The sequence below is a fragment of the Plectropomus leopardus genome, chromosome 19 (genome assembly GCF_026936395.1).
Source record: "Plectropomus leopardus strain MGB_pleo_1.0 chromosome 19, ASM2693639v1, whole genome shotgun sequence".
NCBI lineage: Eukaryota > Metazoa > Chordata > Actinopteri > Perciformes > Serranidae > Plectropomus > Plectropomus leopardus.
The window spans coordinates 17,896,413-17,913,752 of NC_142194.1; the positions used below are offsets into that span (position 1 = coordinate 17,896,413).

General features: G+C 41.3%; 1 protein-coding gene across 6 annotated transcripts in view; it reads left to right on the forward strand.

Annotated features, from left to right (window-relative positions):
• The window catches only part of mpripa (myosin phosphatase Rho interacting protein a), a 62,986-nt gene extending 45,995 nt beyond the window's left edge, over positions 1–16,991 (forward strand). For 4 of the 6 annotated variants that reach the window (XM_042507979.2, XM_088069588.1, XM_088069590.1 and 1 more), the window contains 13 exons: positions 712–821; positions 971–1,009; positions 2,823–3,576; positions 5,114–5,230; positions 6,163–9,909; positions 10,904–11,051; positions 11,142–11,247; positions 11,688–11,847; positions 11,931–12,038; positions 12,118–12,204; positions 12,327–12,489; positions 13,619–13,704; positions 15,597–16,991. In XM_042507979.2, the coding sequence (XP_042363913.1) occupies positions 712–821; positions 971–1,009; positions 2,823–3,576; positions 5,114–5,230; positions 6,163–9,909; positions 10,904–11,051; positions 11,142–11,247; positions 11,688–11,847; positions 11,931–12,038; positions 12,118–12,204; positions 12,327–12,489; positions 13,619–13,704; positions 15,597–15,668 (5,697 nt within the window). In that variant the 3' untranslated portion in view covers positions 15,669–16,991. Of the gene's footprint in view, positions 1–711; positions 822–970; positions 1,010–2,822; positions 3,577–5,113; positions 5,231–6,162; positions 9,910–10,903; positions 11,052–11,141; positions 11,248–11,687; positions 11,848–11,930; positions 12,039–12,117; positions 12,205–12,326; positions 12,490–13,618; positions 13,705–13,990; positions 14,074–15,596 lie in introns of all 6 variants that reach the window. The other 2 variants (XR_015774905.1, XM_088069589.1) reach the window with 2 other exon arrangements.
• Positions 16,992–17,340: the final 349 nt, after the last annotated feature.

Genomic DNA, 17,340 nt, shown 5'->3' on the forward strand with positions numbered 1-17,340 from the left:
TGAGCTTGGTGTGGTTCGACAGCACAGCAAATTAAAGAAGAGGTGAATCAAGGCCAAGGATGTGTTTCCTTAATTCACAGTTTTTTTTCTTTTTAACTATTAGTCTACTGCTGATAAAACTGCATCCTGAGTGAGGAGCTGGCAGCTATCCTGACTATGGAAAGCATTCGAGAGGACGCTGATTGTAACAAAGATGACTTTTTTTCTGTCAAAATGTACTCCTTAGAATCAGAAGTATTCTGCATTAAAGCTACTCTTACAAATGCAGTTTTTTAAGGAAGTTACAGAAGGACAACAAACACATAATAGACAGTGAATAATGTTGCTATTTTCCAACAATCACAATGGGCAGGAACTTTCCCCTTCCGCGTGTGTAATAATAGTCCACCATCAATAGTAGTCGGCTTTTGCATTTGTGATTTCCGCTAAATCCACTTGTGTTTATCAAAATTGCAAAGTGGTTTTGGATATTCAGTTTGTACATTAAATCTTGGCCACTGTAGGTTATAGTCAGTAAAAGTAGAGCAACAAGTCTGCCCTCTGAAACAGGAAAAGCCTTGCATTGTCTAGGCAATTCCACTGCTGCACATCATCTATTTTAGACTTGTTCCAAAACATGTGCTCTGTTTTTTGAAGTGTCAAAAAGGCATTTTAATCGACATGTTGTCTCATCCCTGTCAGTCAAAACCGTGAATGCCTTTCTGTTTCCAGTGTAAAGAGGGAGCGTGCACGCTGTCAGCCATGACCTCTGGAATCCGTCGCAACTGGATTCAGGCCATCATGAAGAATGTGCGACCCACTATCGCCCCTGATGTCACCCGGTAATACCCAGAGAGGATTAACACGTCAACCACTGGCAGATATAACAACCGCTTTTCTCACTTATTTTATTTTAACCCCTCTCTCCTCCTCACCCTCTCTTTCCTTCTTTTTCTTCCTCCTTCAACCGGTATTTTCAACCTGCTTCCAGGAAAAACATCTCTCTGAAACTATCCGTTCTGAAGCCCAGGTTGGAGTGCTTGTGTGTTGAATATCTCCCCCCTCCTCAAACAGTGATGTAATTGCTCAGCAATGTCAGCCCCAGCGTGTCTGTCGTCCCACCCTATGTCATGTGATTGTTGAGTAATGTCTCCCTGTCAGTTGTGCCGCTGTAGAGACACACACTGCAATCACATCAACATACTAGAATAATCTATGTGAACCTCTGTGGATCAACAGCAGAGAGTGATTTTAATGATCACTATAGTGTGACTGTCCACTCAGTGACTTTTGGAAATGATCACAGAATGTCGAGGGGAGCTGGGATAATAAAGGTTTTTTTCCCCTGTAACTGTTCCAAAACAAGTTTAAACAAGTTTTTTTTTTTAAACTGCGTAAACATTTATTTTTGAATTATTTTCAAAGCCGAGTATCACCTTTCAGATGGCTCATCACACATGATACTGTATGCACGCTCTGACCCGCTTTTACTGAGTCGCACTCTCTGCCTGTGTGTCACCTAGGCAGCTCTCTCCAAGAAGAGAATGTGTGATATTTTTGGTATTTCTCCAAAGACGCCTCACAGACACCTCTTTCTCATTCTTGAGCCCTGTCCCTTCTCACTTTCCCATCCTGACACCTTTACACATCTTGGTGAAAATAGATTCCTCTGTCAGGTCACTTTTTAAACATAATACGTAATGCGCCCCTTAACACGACAAGTGCCAATCAAACACATTCTTTGCATTAAAGATGCAGTTTGAAACTGTTATAAAATATAACTTTTTGTCATATTTGCTGAAACGGTCACTGTATGCAGACAGTAGTACATGAGACACACAGTCTGTGAAAAAAATCATGTTCTTCCTTCTAGAGGTGCTTCTAAGGGCATTTGCTAGAATCAATCTTGGCTGAAGAAAAACAACTAATCAGAGCAGTGAAGTCTCCAACCAACTGTCAATCACTGCTTGTGAACTGCAGTCAAATTGTCAAACTTGACAGAGCTTATCAGATATGAATAAAGATTCTGTAACTGCACTACCTATTTCTCATCTCCAGTTTTTTTAGAGACATACTTGAGTGCGCTGTTTAGCTGTACAATGAGGACGTTTGCTCAGGCCAGTGGGCGGTGCTTCGTTTTGGTTCGATTATTTTCAGCATTGCAGCCACTTCACAGACTTTTTCATTTTACTGCTAAAATATGCTTCTGAAAACATTTGAGGTGAGAAATAGGCAATGTAGTAATAGAATTTTGATTCATATTTTTACTGCGCTGAATAGTTTGACAGTTTTACTGCAGTTTAGGAGCTGTGATTGGCATGATTAACAGCTGTGTTAGAAACTCCTTGACTCTGATTGGTTGTTTTCTTGCAGCAGATTCTTAGAAATGCCATCAGGACCACTATGAGGATGCAGAGGAACATCATTTTTTTCATGGACTTTTCATTTCATGCAGTCTGGATATAGTGTCAGTTGCGGCAAATATGACATTATTTTTTAAATAGTTACCAGCTACAGCTTTAGGCTGCCACTGTTTAAAAATAGCATTAATACAGCAGCCAAGAGCAGTCATCTGGCACCAGGATTACTGCAGATCAAAGCTGCTTCCAGCCTTATAAGTGTGCCATAGAAGCATTTTGATGCTGATGCTTTGATACATTTCACTGATTGTCATGCTTTAATGCACAATTAAATTCTGCTGCTCTGCCATCAATGTATCGATTGTTTGTCCAGCAAAGCTTTATGTAGTATTGTAGACCGAGCTAACGTAAATGTTAAAATTAATCATTGTTATCTTTTAAAGCCGTCTTATGTATCTTTTCTCCTTATTTGTGTTCATTCAGATCCCTCCCTGAGGAGAAGATAAAACCACATGTGATGTTGGAGCCGTGTTCACAGGCCACCCTTGAGCAAAGCCCCAGTCCTGAGGCCCCCAAGTCTGATATCCACAGACAGACAGCAGGCAGTAACACCTCTGCCCCTCCCTCCGAGCCCCGCAAGAGCCGTGTTCGTGAGCGCAGACGAGAGGGTCGCTCCAAGACTTATGACTGGTCTGAGTTCAAAATGGAACAGACAGGAAAGCCCATGAAGGAACGGGCAGACACAGTAGACCTCAGCTCATCATTCTCCACATCTTCCTCATATTGCTCCGCCTCCTCTTCCCCTTCCTCATTAGCGTCCTCTCCTATCTCTACCTCGTCCGTGTCAGGTGCTCACCCACCTTCTACCAGAGCAGAAGCAGAAAAGGAGAATGTTAGGAGGGGTGTCCCTCATGGCACAACCAGTGCAACCCATTTGCCAAATACTGTTACTGTCACCATGACCTCCATGTTAAATACTACACCACCGGTAGAGCCATCAAAACCTGATTGCCAAGAGCAAGGAAAGATGGATGTAGACCACCCTGCAGCTGTACATCCTACTAGTGAAGATAAGAAAGACAACAGAAACTCAGATGTCCAAGAAGAGATTGAGCAGCGGTGGCATCAGGTGGAGACAACACCGTTAAGGGAAGAGAAGCAGGTGCCCATTAGCACAGGTGCTGGAAACTCTGACAGGTTACCTGCACATGAGCTTGCTGCACTGCTAGACAAAGAGGTGCGTTTGGTCAGTGTGATCATAGATGAATGAAAAATGTAAACATACTTTTTTTTGCTCCCATTCTTTACAGGTTAAAGTTCAAGATTTCAGACTTTCTGTGCACAAAACACATTTATTTCTGTCAAGTTTTGGCCGCAAATTTGTTAAAATCCGTATTAGTGAGCACTTCTCCTTTTCCATTACAATCCAGCCACCTGACAGGTTTAGCATATCAAGATATCTGATATGCCAATATTATCAAACTCACTTAGGCCAATTGCCAATATATGCACGCATGTTTATTTTTCACCTAATTGCAGAGAACATCAAGTCTCTCCTGTAGTGAAATTAACATATTTTGCCTACTCTTATTGTGAGCAAGCATAAAATGCTATGCTTTTCAAAATGTACTCATTCACTGGGCAAAACAAGAAGGCTTATTGAACTTATGCTACATGTAAAACATGCCGTATTCTTATGCAACAAATTATTATTGAAACCAAAACCAGGGCAAATTTGCCCTAGTTAGACTAATTAAAGACGCATATTTAAAGTGTCATTTTATCGGCCTGTCATATTGGCAGAAATGTTCATTTGGGCCGATGCCAATATTTTCATTTTAAGCAGTTATCTGCTGATACTGATGACATACTGATATTATCATGTATCTATATCACAGATACCCCAAAGAATCAGTCAGTATCTGGTGTGAATGCCATTTGCCTCATATAGTGCAACGCATCTCGTTCCTATAGAGTTGATCAGGTTTGTGGAATATTTTCCCACTCCTCCTCCGTGGCTGTGTGGAGTTACTTGATATTGGCAGGAATTGGAACACGCTGTCGTACATGCTGATCCAGAACATCCCAAACAAGCTCAGTGGGTGAAACATCTGGTGAGTATGCAGGCCATGCATGAATGTGGATGTTGTCAGCTTCCAGGAATTGTGCATAGATTCTTGCAACATGGAGACGTGCATTTTCATGCCGCAATATGCCAGCCCATACCATAACTCTGTTGCCACTATGGGACACTCTGTTCACAACGCTATTCATCTGTGAATAGAACACTTTTCCACAATACCTGACGCCATTGAAGGTGAGCAATGGCCCACTGAAGTCAGCTACAACAACAAACTGAAGTCAGGTCAAGACCCTGGTGACGATGACAAGCACGCAGATGAAGCAGGCCCCGTCAAAACTTGCAACATCTGTGGCATGGTGTGTGGGGGCATTTATTGTGACTCTTGCCAGGCCACATCTGTGTAATAATGATGCTGCTGAATCATTATCTTGATATGCCACATCTGTCAGGTGGATGGATTATCTTGGAAAAGGAGAATTGCTCGCATACATGAATTTTAACATTTGGGCTGGATAAATTTGCGACCAAAATACGAGGAAAATACATAAGTGTTAGATCTCAAACTTAAATCTGTGAAAAATGGGAGCCAAAAACAAGACTCTTGAGTTTAAATTTTTGTTCAGTGAATGTATGTTACCAGAGCATTATGTGCTATTCATTCATTATTTCCCCTCTTTCTATCTTTCTTCAGTTGGGTCAGAAGCAGCAGGAGCTGGACCGACTACAGAAACAAAACAACGATTTGAAAGAGCAGTTGGAAGACGCACTAGGGAGGGAACAAAGTGCCAGAGAAGGCTATGTGCTGCAGGTATTACTCTCACCGTCCATCATGCAGGATTAGTATGGGTTTTAAAATTGACAACCCATGCAAATAGCATTCCAACATGAATTTTAATGAAAAACTCTTGTGCGTAAAGATTTTTAAAATAGTGTCAAGGTTTGCAAGACAGTATGAACTGGTCAAACTTGGTGCAGTAAATGTTAATTTTGTGTAGATTACATTTTTGTTACACAGGCTGCTGACTCGTGATAGATCAGATTTATGTGTGGCTACTGTAACTTGTATAAAATTCTACTAACAGGTGTGGGTGCTTATTCTCTGAAACTGATACGCATGGTTGTGGTGTTCTTAGCATGCGTTTTCACTAACTGTTTTTACGGAGTTTCACATCTCCTGGGAAAATAATTGATTTGATCTGATATGCTTAAGGTAAGAAACTTGATCAAGAGGCCTTGCGCTGTGCTTTTTCTCTTTGTTCATTCATGCTTTGTATGTGTGCCCTTTCCAAGCTTTATTTCTGCATGCTTTTTGGTGTGGCATACTTTAACTAATTGCTTTTTTTTTTTTTTTTTACATTGTGCAGTTTTAAGTGATACCATGAACTTATCACAGAGTGAATGTATGTTTTTTTTTTTTATCCCATCATATTTAGTTTGCAAAAGTTAATCAGTATGTCTTTTTCCCTCAATCAGTATTTTAGTGACCCATCTTTTTTTTTTTTCTCCTTTTTTTGTGGGCGTTGGTGGGAGGGGGGGTATTCATTTACATCTTTTGATTTCCAAGTCATCTCTGAAAAAGCACAGTGGAAGCTTGGGGAAAAAACTTGCTCAAGAAAGAGATTGATATCAAGGAAGGAGAAAACTTATTTTCCTGGTTACCCCCGAGATGTGGTTCTCCGTATAGGGTAGGGGAAGTAGGGTGATGTCATTAATGAAACTGTCTCATCAATCTTTTTCAAGAGTGCAACACCCCCTTCCTCCTCACCGCACAGAGTGCCATGGCAACGCCTGCACAAGCTCAACCAAGATTTGCAGGGCGAGTTGGAGGCCCAAAAGCGCAAACAGGACCTTGCTCAGCAGCAGATTCGGTCACTAAAGAGGAGCTACACAGAAGCCCAGGATGCTGTAGGCCACCATGAGGCTGGCATTCAGGCTCTGCAAGATAAACTAGCATCTGCGATGGCTGAAATTTTGGCCAGTGAACAGGCCGTGGCCAGAATGCGTAATGAGCTCAAGCTAGAGCAGGAGCGCTCAAAGGAACAAGAAGAGGAATATGGCCGCAGTGAGGCCACACTAAGAGCCCAGCTTAAAGACAGTGAAGATAGACTCCGTGAAGTTGAGGCAAGCCTCTTAGAGAGAAACCAGGCCCTTAGGCACCTAGAGCGCCAGCAGGCCCTGCAACGAGACCACATGAGAGAGATACAAAGGCTGCAGGAGAGGTTGCAAGAGGTGACTGCTCGACTAAGTGCAACTGAAGAGGGTCAGGCGCTGAAGGAGGAGCGCCTGAGGCAGGAGCAAAATAGCATGCAAGAGAGTCACGAGAGGGAAAGACAGAATCTGTGTAGAAGGTTAGCTGAGGCTGAAACTGCAAAGATGGAGATGGAGAACCGACTGCTGGAGGCAGAGCAGCAGGTTGAGGCACTGTTAAGAGGGAGGCAGGCTGCTGGAGGAAAGGAATGCAGGGAGGAAATGCTAAAGTTGCAAGAGGAGCTGGCCCAGAGGACTGACATGGTAGAGTCACTGAGGGAGAGTGTGCGTAGGCTAGAAGAGGAGAAAGGCCATCTCACTTGCCGCTGTCAGGAGCTTCTTAACCAGATTTCAGAAGCAGACCGTGAGGTGAATAAGCTCCGCAGTCGTCTGGAAACGGAAGAGGCTGATTACTACAGCCTTGAGCACTCATATGAGAGGGCTACCCAAGAGTTTCAGAAAATGAGCCAGTTCCTTAGGGACAAAGAGGAGGAGATCAGGCAGACTAAAGAGATGTATGAGAGGTTGGTGGAACGCAAGGAAGAGGACTTGAAAGAGGCCCTTGTTAAAATGGCTGCACTTGGCAACAGCTTGGAGGAAACGGAACAAAAGTTGCAAGCTAAAGAGGAGCTTCTTTGTCAAATGAGTCAAAGTCTCTTAGATAAGGTTGAGCCCTGTAGTGCTGAAAAGGATCTGCAAGCTAAGCTTGTGGTTGCAGAGGACCGCATAGCAGAGCTAGAGCAGCATCTCAATGCCCTGCAGCTGGGCTATGCAGACCTACGCATGGAAAGGCAGCAAATCCCAGAACAGAGCAAGAATGCCAGGCTTAAAACATCGGCCTCCTTATCAGCAGAACTCTTACTTTCCTATGACAATACATCCAAGACAGAGAGCTCCCCAGATGATAAGGACTCTCAAGCTAAGAGACCAAGGATACGTTTTTCCAATATTCAGTGCCAAAAATACATAAATCTAGAGGGCGTCGACACTAGCCATGAGAGCAATACCTTTGCAGACACAAGACAGAAAAATAACCAGGATATACATGAAGACATTCATCAAAGTGAAGGAAACATCTCCTCTGATGTCACCCTTTCTCACAGCAGTGACCCAGAGAAGTTTATCTCTATCATACATGCCCTAGAGACTAAACTGTTAGCCACCGAGGATAAACTAAGAAACCTCACACAGAATCTAGAAGAGCCACGATCCGTCCAAGCAGAAGACATGTCCAGGATTGACCTAAAGATGACAGAAATGAAGCCTAACTCTGATAAGGAGTTTAGTTGTGGAAGTGAGACACAGAGTAGTACTGCCAATAAGCATTATGCCAAGGCCCTGGCATGTGTGGAAAATAGTCGAGAGAAAGTCAGGACTATCCTCAGTGGCTCTCATGATACCACTGATTCACAGCTGCACTCACTGTCAGAGATAGAGAAAGACTTGTTTGATGCATCAATTTACATCCGACAGGGACAAAAGGCACTGGAAGAGCAATCACTAGCTGTCCATCAAAATCAACCCCCAGAGACCCTAGACAAAGAAGCTTTGCACCTCTTTGCCAAAACTTTAGCGTTTGAGGCGGTCGTTTTGAACAAGATGGCTTTGTTATTACAGACTTCAAAGTCTGACCTCCTACAGTCTCTCACAGAGATATGGGAAGACATGGAGAACGTTAGAAGCGGTGACAAAGATTGCTTGGCTATAGTTTATGCTGATGTCTTGACCAGGAAGTTGATGTTAGAGAGCGCATTCTGGAAAGAGTTGGAGAAAGCTGAGACGGATGTTGCTAAATCCAAAGGGGGCAGTGTTTCAGATGATGTAGATGTGGATGCCACAGTTATTTTTAACACATTCATTAAAGCAGAGCTGGCTTACTCTATTCAAAACCTCAAACTTTGCTATGAAGAGAAATTCACAATACTGAAAAGGGAGCTAACCGAAGCCCATGATAACCTGCATCAAAGGGAAATGGCTCTGAAAGCAATTATTGAAGCTTCCAAAAGGCCTGATTTGAAAAATGTAATAAAAGAAGTCAAAAATAACTTTGGGTTCAGTAAACAAAAGTTGGCAGACATTCGCCCCCCGGAACTTGCTCCCTACATGGAGCAGATTGAAATGGAAGAGGCTAAAGGCTTGGCTGAGGAAATTGTAGACAGACACTTGGCTAGAGAAATGCCCTCTTGTGGTATCGACTGCATGGAATCACTGCAAAATGCACACGACAATTTGGCTAATGAGCTTCAAAGACAAGCAGCAGTCCTCCATAAGTATGCTCAAGAGATAGAAAGCGGTGGAAACCATCCTGGACTGGCTAAAATGATCCATGCTCTGCTGGGGCACCAAACGTCACATAATTTCACAAGTACCTCTCTCTGTATGCGTGAAGCCTTGATCCAGGCTCAAGTGGCTTATGTGGCATGCAGGTTACGAGCCATGCATGAACAAGACTTGGGCTGGTGTAAACAGACAGGTCAGAACATGGATGCTCTCGTCCAGCAACATGCCCGCAATGTCAGTGCAATCCAAGAGAAATATGAAGCATCCCTAGAGGATGAGCGCCTGAACTTCACGCAAACGTTGTCCAGTCTTCAAAAAGAGAACAATACACTTAAGAGTGAGATCAGCAAGCGTGTGAACCAGCTCTCCCAGCAGCAGGAGAAACTGTCTCTCCTGGAGGAGAATTTCCAGAAGGAGACTGAAGAGTTGATGCAGAAGCACAAGCAAGAGCTAAGCCGAGCAGAGAAAGGCCGTGCTTCAACAGAGCTGGCCCTCATGGAGACAACGGCAGACAGCCAACGAAAGCTAGAGGTGCTGCTGGTGGACATGGACACCATGGAGGAGCGGCATGAGGGTCATGTGAGGAAACTGGAAGAGCAGTTTGAACAGCGGATCTGTGAGCTCCAGCAAATCCACAAGCAGGAGATTGAAAAGTTACAATCCCAGTTTGTGGAAAACATTCAATGTATCCAAAAGCACCAACAGGACAAAAAAGGTCCTGAGGTCTCCAACTTGCCTCCTTGCAATGAGGCTGCTACACCAATGGAAGAGGAGGAGCAGGGGAAGGGGGAGGAAGCACAGATCATGTCAGAGGTGGACTCCATGGTGATTCTGAAGGACCGGATCCAGGAGCTGGAGGCTCAGATGAGCACCATGAGAGACGAACTGGAGAACAAACACCTAGAAGGAGATGTGGCCAGCCTGAGAGAGAAATACCAGAGAGACTTTGAAAGTCTTAAGGTTTTTGCTCTTTCATTTTACTTTAGAGATTTTTTAATAAGTGAGAGTACTAGATAAGTAGCAAGATCGCTAAATAACCTGCTGCTTTTGTTCATCAGTCTATTTATATGCACAAGAAGATTTGGAGTTGGGAAATGGTGTGATTTGAGATTATTTGTAAATTTATCAAGGTCAAAACCTTGATTACATCAGTTTGCTTGCATCCCTAGAGCCATGCTAAGGTTCAAGGAATGGTAAGGTCAGTCTGTTCATCCACCATTTTGGTTCTTACTGAAATATCTCGACAACTAGTTGATGATTGGTGGTCCTGGCTTTTGTTATACAGCCAATGGCAAGTCTAAAGTATCATCATTACCAAAACTTGCACAAAATACCACAAAGACATTCAGGGCTTCCAGGTGATGAATCTTAATGACTGGTGGTGCCCTGAATCATCCACTAGTGCCACCAGATTTATGGTTTTCAATGATCTCTAATCAGCTGTTGGATGAATTGCATCAAGCAACATTCTGGTCAAAATGTCACTTCATCCAATATTTAGTTTTATGTCAAAATAAACTGCCTTCTGCTGGTTATTCTGTGGTTCTTGGTTTTGGTTACTCAACCTCAAAAATAAAGGAATTCCAGGCAATACTGATGTACAAAAAACTGCAGAGCCTCACTTAACACCGACATTGTGTGTCAGTGGTCTTCATTTGGGCATTAACAGGCATACCATTTCCCACATTCAATAATAGAAGGAGTTGAGGTCTATAAATAACAAGTGCAGCTCTTCTGGAATAGAGCTTAACTGCTTGCTCTCTTACTAACACGGCAAAACTTCAGATCATAATAAGCTTGCATGGCTTCTATCACTGATTTTGCATGATACACCATGTAGCCTAGTAAACTATTGATAGATATTGTACTGTACCATTAGTCACACGTTAGAATATAGATGGTAAGAGCAAAGTGAGTTTCTTGATAACAGATTGGTGATCCTTTGTTTCCCTAGGCCACATGTGAACGTGGATTTGCAGCAATGGAAGAAACTCACCAGAAGGTAATACAAGACATCCAGAGGCAGCATCAGAGGGAGATTTCCAAACTAATGGAAGAACGAGAGAGACTATTGGCTGAGGAGACTGCTGCCACAATTGCTGGTAAATATAACTGTATTACCCACAATTGCTATACTTAAAAAAAAGACCTATATACAGTAATAAAATGTGTGTGATCTATCTTAAATGTAGCTATTGAAGCAATGAAGAATGCTCACAAGGAGGAACTGGAGAAGACCCATCGTTCCCAACTGAGTGGAATGAACTCCGACATTGATGAGCTTCGTTCACAATTCGAGTAGGTATTTTTAACAAGAACATGAAACTTTGTGAATGAGAAGCACCGTATTTTCTCTAAACAGCAACATGTTCATTTCATGTTTTTCTTTGATCTTAAAACATTTAAAGATCAGAGCATGCAGAGGTAAAGCTTGACAGTCAAACCCTGAAAATGCTATTCAGGTTTTAACTATGAGTCCTGGGGTTAAGAAAACGTCACATTATAGTACAGCTTATATGGACGGCCAGAGATTCCATATAGTGTGTGAACTCTGTGTTGCAGTGGTGACAAGTATAAGTACTTATTCTTGTCAGCTTGTCAGTGTTTGATAAACTAAAGCAACTTTTTACAATGCGTTTTGAAAAATCAACATCGAATCATGTGAGGAATCCACTCAATTCTCCGCTGGTTGACATCAGATGAATATTTGTTGCGATATTGTGTTAATCTGACTGCAGGGAGGAGCTACAGTCCATCCAGAGAGAACTGGAGGTGCTGTCAGAGCAGTACTCTCAGAAATGTCTGGAGAACGCTCACCTGGCCCAGGCACTGGAGGCCGAGAGGCAGGCCCTCAGGCAGTGTCAGAGAGAGAACCAGGAGCTCAACGCTCATAACCAGGTTTGAATACACATACATCCACATGTGCATACAAAAACATTATTTGTCTGGAGATTAAAACATAATTTTATTCTGTCCAACAGGAATTAAATAATCGACTGACTGCTGAGATCACTCGGATGCGCTCCTGTTTCAGCGGTGAGACCGCACTATCACCACTTACCCAGGGCAAAGATGTGTATGAGCTGGAGGTATGTGTAAGCAAACAATACACGTACACACACCGAGGATTTGATATTAAATCTCATGGTGTTTCAATCCGTATTGCAGGTGTTGCTACGAATTAAAGAATCAGAGATACAGTATCTTAAACAGGAAATCCACTCTTTGAAAGATGAACTGCAGTCTGCTTTAAGGGTAAGCAAAACCAGTCTTAATGTAATGAGAACAGTCCACTGAAGGCATGCAGCCACCTGTAATTTCTAAATGTCTTGTCTAGAAAAACTGAGAGGCAGCATCATTTGTTATTATGTCAACAGGACAAGAAATATGCCACAGACAAATATAAGGACATCTATACAGAGCTCAGTATTGTGAAAGCAAAGGCTGACTGCGACATTAGCAAACTGAAGGAGAAGCTGCTCATTGCCACAGAAGCTTTAGGCGAGAGGACTGTCGATGGAACGGTCACATCTGGATATGGTAAGTATGAATTGTTAATTTAATCATTATTTACACCAACTGATTGAAAACAAAATGTTTTTACAACTTCAAAGTATTGTAGGACATTATTTTTACACCTCTGCACCAACAACAGCAGTTTTCTGGTTGGCCTTTAGTATGTTCTTCCTGTTCTCATGAGCGCAATATCTCAAGAACACCTCGATGGAATTTCCTCAAATTTGACACAAGCATCCACTAGGACTCAATGATGAACTGATTACATTTTGGTGGTAAAAGGTCACTGTGGCCTTGCATCCGTCTCATTCTCCTTAACGTGGCTTCTTAAGATCACCTTGAGGCAATTTCTTTAAATTTGGCTCAAACATCCACTTTGACTTGAGGATAAACTGATAAGAAGTTGTTAATCCAAGGTCACAGTGACCTCAGATAATGTTTTGCCATGACTAAAGAATGAACACACTACGTCACAAAATTTCACAGAAATATTTAGAATAGAAAAGAATAGAATGACGATGTAATGACATTTTACATCCAAAAGTCCCAGGTCGACTTCACAATGCATCATAATTTTCTAAAAAAAAAACAAACCCACTTTTCTGGCTATTTTTCCATGTCACAACTGAAGAACAGAACGGGAGATGCTGACTAGATTGGTGACTCAATTGGTGACACACAATCTTGGGTGCCCACCGTGATACTGCTGTATAGATCTTATGTTCCGTGGGGTTAAAGATTTGTTTGAAGCATCCATGTTTTAGAATCTGTACCTTCTTTCCAGCAACATCCATATTTGAAGCTTTTTCAACTCTCATGGTTACATATAAGACTTGACAGACATGGATGTAAACTTTAACTACAACTTGACTGGTTCATGGAGTTATACAGCCACAAGGCAGTAATTCCATTTTTTTTATACTTGACATGAGGGAAATGTGATGTTAATAAAACAGTCTGTTGCAATTCAGCATCTTTAACCTATAAATTAATATATATTTTTACAAACGTTCCTGCATACGGTGTCTCTTTTGTCTTCTTTTGTGGTGCAGGACCTATATAAGGCAGATGAATACACATTAATATTGATTGTTAACAATTTTGCTGGTCGAGGTTTATGATCATAAAGGCATTCCTTCATTGTTTTTTTTAGATATTATGAAATCAAAAAGTAATCCAGATTTCCTGAAAAAGGAACGATCAACAACCTCCAAGCAATCAAGAGGCGTAAGGTCAAAGGTGAGTGTTAAGTTTAATAAAACAATTTTTCCCTCCCAAATAACAAGCATTTTGTCTCAAAATCAAACATACAGATGGAGTTAAATCCATGCACTCTTAAACTACCATTTCAGTTTGCTGTGTGACGTGCTGTTCAAGCTTTTGTCGTGCAGACGTTTATCACTGTTAATCGTTGCAGCTCAGCCACCACATACTGTAGACGTGTTTGAAAGTTGGTCGGTCAGGACGTTTTTACTGACAGTCTGTTGTCCTGTAAGTTTGTCATCTGTCTTGTTTTGTCCATCAGTCTGTCACTGAACAGGTCTCATGGGATAGCTGACACTCCCATTGTGGGGTGATTCCCCCCCAACCCCTGCCCCAAGATGTGCTGTAGGTATAGCATGTTGTAGAGCAAAGCATGCCCTTACCCCCCTTGCATGATTTCCCCTCCCTCCCAACCTGCACACCAGAGCTGACTGTAGTGATCACCCCTCAGTTAAATATCACAGGCGTGACCATTAGGAGTTCGCAAACTTTGCCCAACAGCCTCTCTTGGTACATTTCTCTCCCATACTGTATGCTTATAGTTTGACGTTTTTTGGAGTGTTACATGAAGTCGATACCACTCTCACGTCTGTACAGTAAATACGAAGCTGCAGTTACAGTTACAGCCAGTTATCATAGCTTAGTATTAAGACTGGAAATGAGGGAAAGCGCTGTAGCCAGGCTAGGTATATAAGAAATATCTGCCTCCTAGCTCCTCTAAAGCGCACCAGCTAACATCTCCTTTGTATGACTGGTGCAAAAACTAATGTTTAAATGACAGAAATTGTGGTTTTACAGTGGATTAGACAAAGGATTGATACCATGTTAATAAGTGAGCTTTAGAGATGCACATATGTGGGCTTTGTTTTCTTTGTACAGAGCCATGCTCACTGTTCCTTCAAAAAATCAACCCTCGAATGATACAGTTTTTCAGCATAGTCATACTTATTTAACAATGTCCTCCATTTACAAGGCTGTGCAGGCATTATGTTGTTTTTTTGTAGATAAACACAGAAGGCAGCATTGCTCTGGTTGCCTTAACAAAAAGCCAATGGGATTTTTCCATTGGATTTTGGATTTTGGCAGAAAATACACTCTGTGGCCAACAAAAGTTTAGGATGCTTCATCAAGATCATTTCACAAATGAACAGCCCAAATGCAGCCCAAACTTCAGCTACGCCGTCACAAGGCTATTAAGCTGTGTTCAATGAGTTATTGTTCCGTAGTCTCACTTGGCCATTTGTTGGGCTATTAATTGAAGTATTTAATGTTGTAGAACAAAATGTTATGATCTCTTAAACTTGTGTTAACCACAGACCATTGACTCCAAAATAAGAGACACTGGAGTGGTAAAATATTAACTAATTTCTTGGTTTTGGGATTCACTTCTGCACCAAATCTTCAGTCAGCTCACTGGCAGAACTGTGACTTGTTTGGGGTTTGCAATATTAATTTATGATCAGGCTGCTCATGAACTGATAAACAATCTCGGACCATTGTATAGAGGAATAAGAGCACTCTTATTTTATGGAACATATTTTCTGTGCACCAACATTATTTTGCTATGTTCTCTGTAATTGTTGTCTTTTGTTTGTGGTTTTTGATTTTGATTTTAGTAGGTACTTTTTGTGGCATGACCATATTACAACATAACACTTTTTCCTGTAGCTCTCACACTGAAATTAAAGTTTGTCGTCCAGAGCAGTGAAATGTCTGGGATTGTATAAAACATACCCGTTTCGTGATGTCTGTGTGTGTGTTTTTGTGTGTGTGTGTGTGTGTGTGTGTGTTTTGACATGCCTCTCTGCCCACATTTAACCTTACTGTCTATAAATAAATAATATATTACTTTCCTTTTTCTTTAATAGAGCCTGAAAGAGGGACTAACTGTGCAGGAGCGTATGAAGCTTTTCGAGGCAAAAGATTCCAAAAAGATTTGAATATCAAGAATCTGAAGTTTCTTTTCTCTTTCCTGACCTCTGCTTTTGGTCAGAGTGCTATGGCTGTGCCAGCATCAGCTGAAGACTCTTATAGAATTACTCTTTAACGATCAATGACTTCTAAACCTGGACCTGCTGCTTCCATGCCTCTGATAAGTTGTCATATTTTTGTTTGATTTTTTTAATTAATGGAAAAAAAGATTTACTGAATCAATCCTGTGTAGGATTTCTATAAAAAAAAATCCTTAGATGTATAATCTGTCCAGTATGGAGACGTGTCAAATAAGCTGTGAGAGGGATACATGACAGCATTTTTATTGATCCTCCAAAATGCCAAAACAGACAGCAATACACAGTATGAATAATATATATTTCCCAATATGAATTAAGTATCTGCTGTATTTTATTATTGTTACAGTTTCTATATCTAATTATTTTTAATGTGTTCAATGTTGCACCAGTTCTGTTGTACATAACTACTGGATATATGTAAGAGTATGGTTTGCTATTGATTGTTGGGGCATCTGCTGTACTATAACTATGGTTTGATTGATAGTGGAAAACAATGTGATGCTTAACTTGCTTATGTATGAGAGTTTTATAAAAAAAATGGAGTGTCTTTGTGTGAAGGGGAGAAAGAGGGGTGGGATGCACTTATCACTTGACTACTTGAGGAAGCTTTTTTTAATTGTCGCAAATTTGGTGTAGTAAATTCAAGTCAATTATTGCAGTGCAACCAAACAGCCGACCTTTGTCAAATTTAGTGAACGACCGTGACTTGTAAGTGATACTGGATTAATATTCAATTTTTCTTCAAATCTGGATTTGTGTTTGCTCAGTTTTGACTTTGGTGTGAGAATATCATCTCAGAAAAAACTAAACTATTTAGGACTTTGCATGACTGTACAGTATCATTTGAATTGCAGAATGATCATGTTGCCTCATTTTCCTACTTTATGCTTTAGTGTGAAACTCTTAACACTAATAAGCTTTGCTTTGCAAGTCCTACTGTTTAGGTGTTGAGATTGAAATGTTTTACTGTAAGCGGCAGTCTTGAAGCACTTGGCCCAATCCCTGACCTCTCACTGAAATCTAGTCGTGCCTCAACTGAGTGAAGAATATAAACATCCATGAAACCTGTGCAGCTATGGATACACACTGTATAGTATTCAAACCACGCCTTGTATATATATATGCCACACGGAAGACTTCTGTGTTTTGTTTTAAACTTGTACCTTGCTCACTAGCTCTATATGAAATATATATGAATATTTTTTATTTTCATTTGAATGTATAACGTCAATTAAATGAAGTGTTTGGAAATCTGAGAGTAAAGTTTTTTCCCCCCAAGTAGCCACATAGAAAACGGTGGTGTTCTGAAATAATACAAATCCAGATTCCTGTGAATGAATTTAACACACATTTTCTGAGGCAGGTCAAAATTTGTAACAGGGGTACTAATTGAAAATGTAAAACTTTCAGTCAGTCATTTTCTGTAATTGCTTGTCCTCGTAAGGGTTGTGGGGGGGCTGGAGCCAATCCCAGCTGTCATCGGGCAGAAGGCAGATAGGTTGCCAGACTATTATCTATATAGACAGACAACCATACACACACACTCACAGTCACACCTAAGGGCAATTTAGAGGAGAGAACTGGAGAAAACCCATGCAGA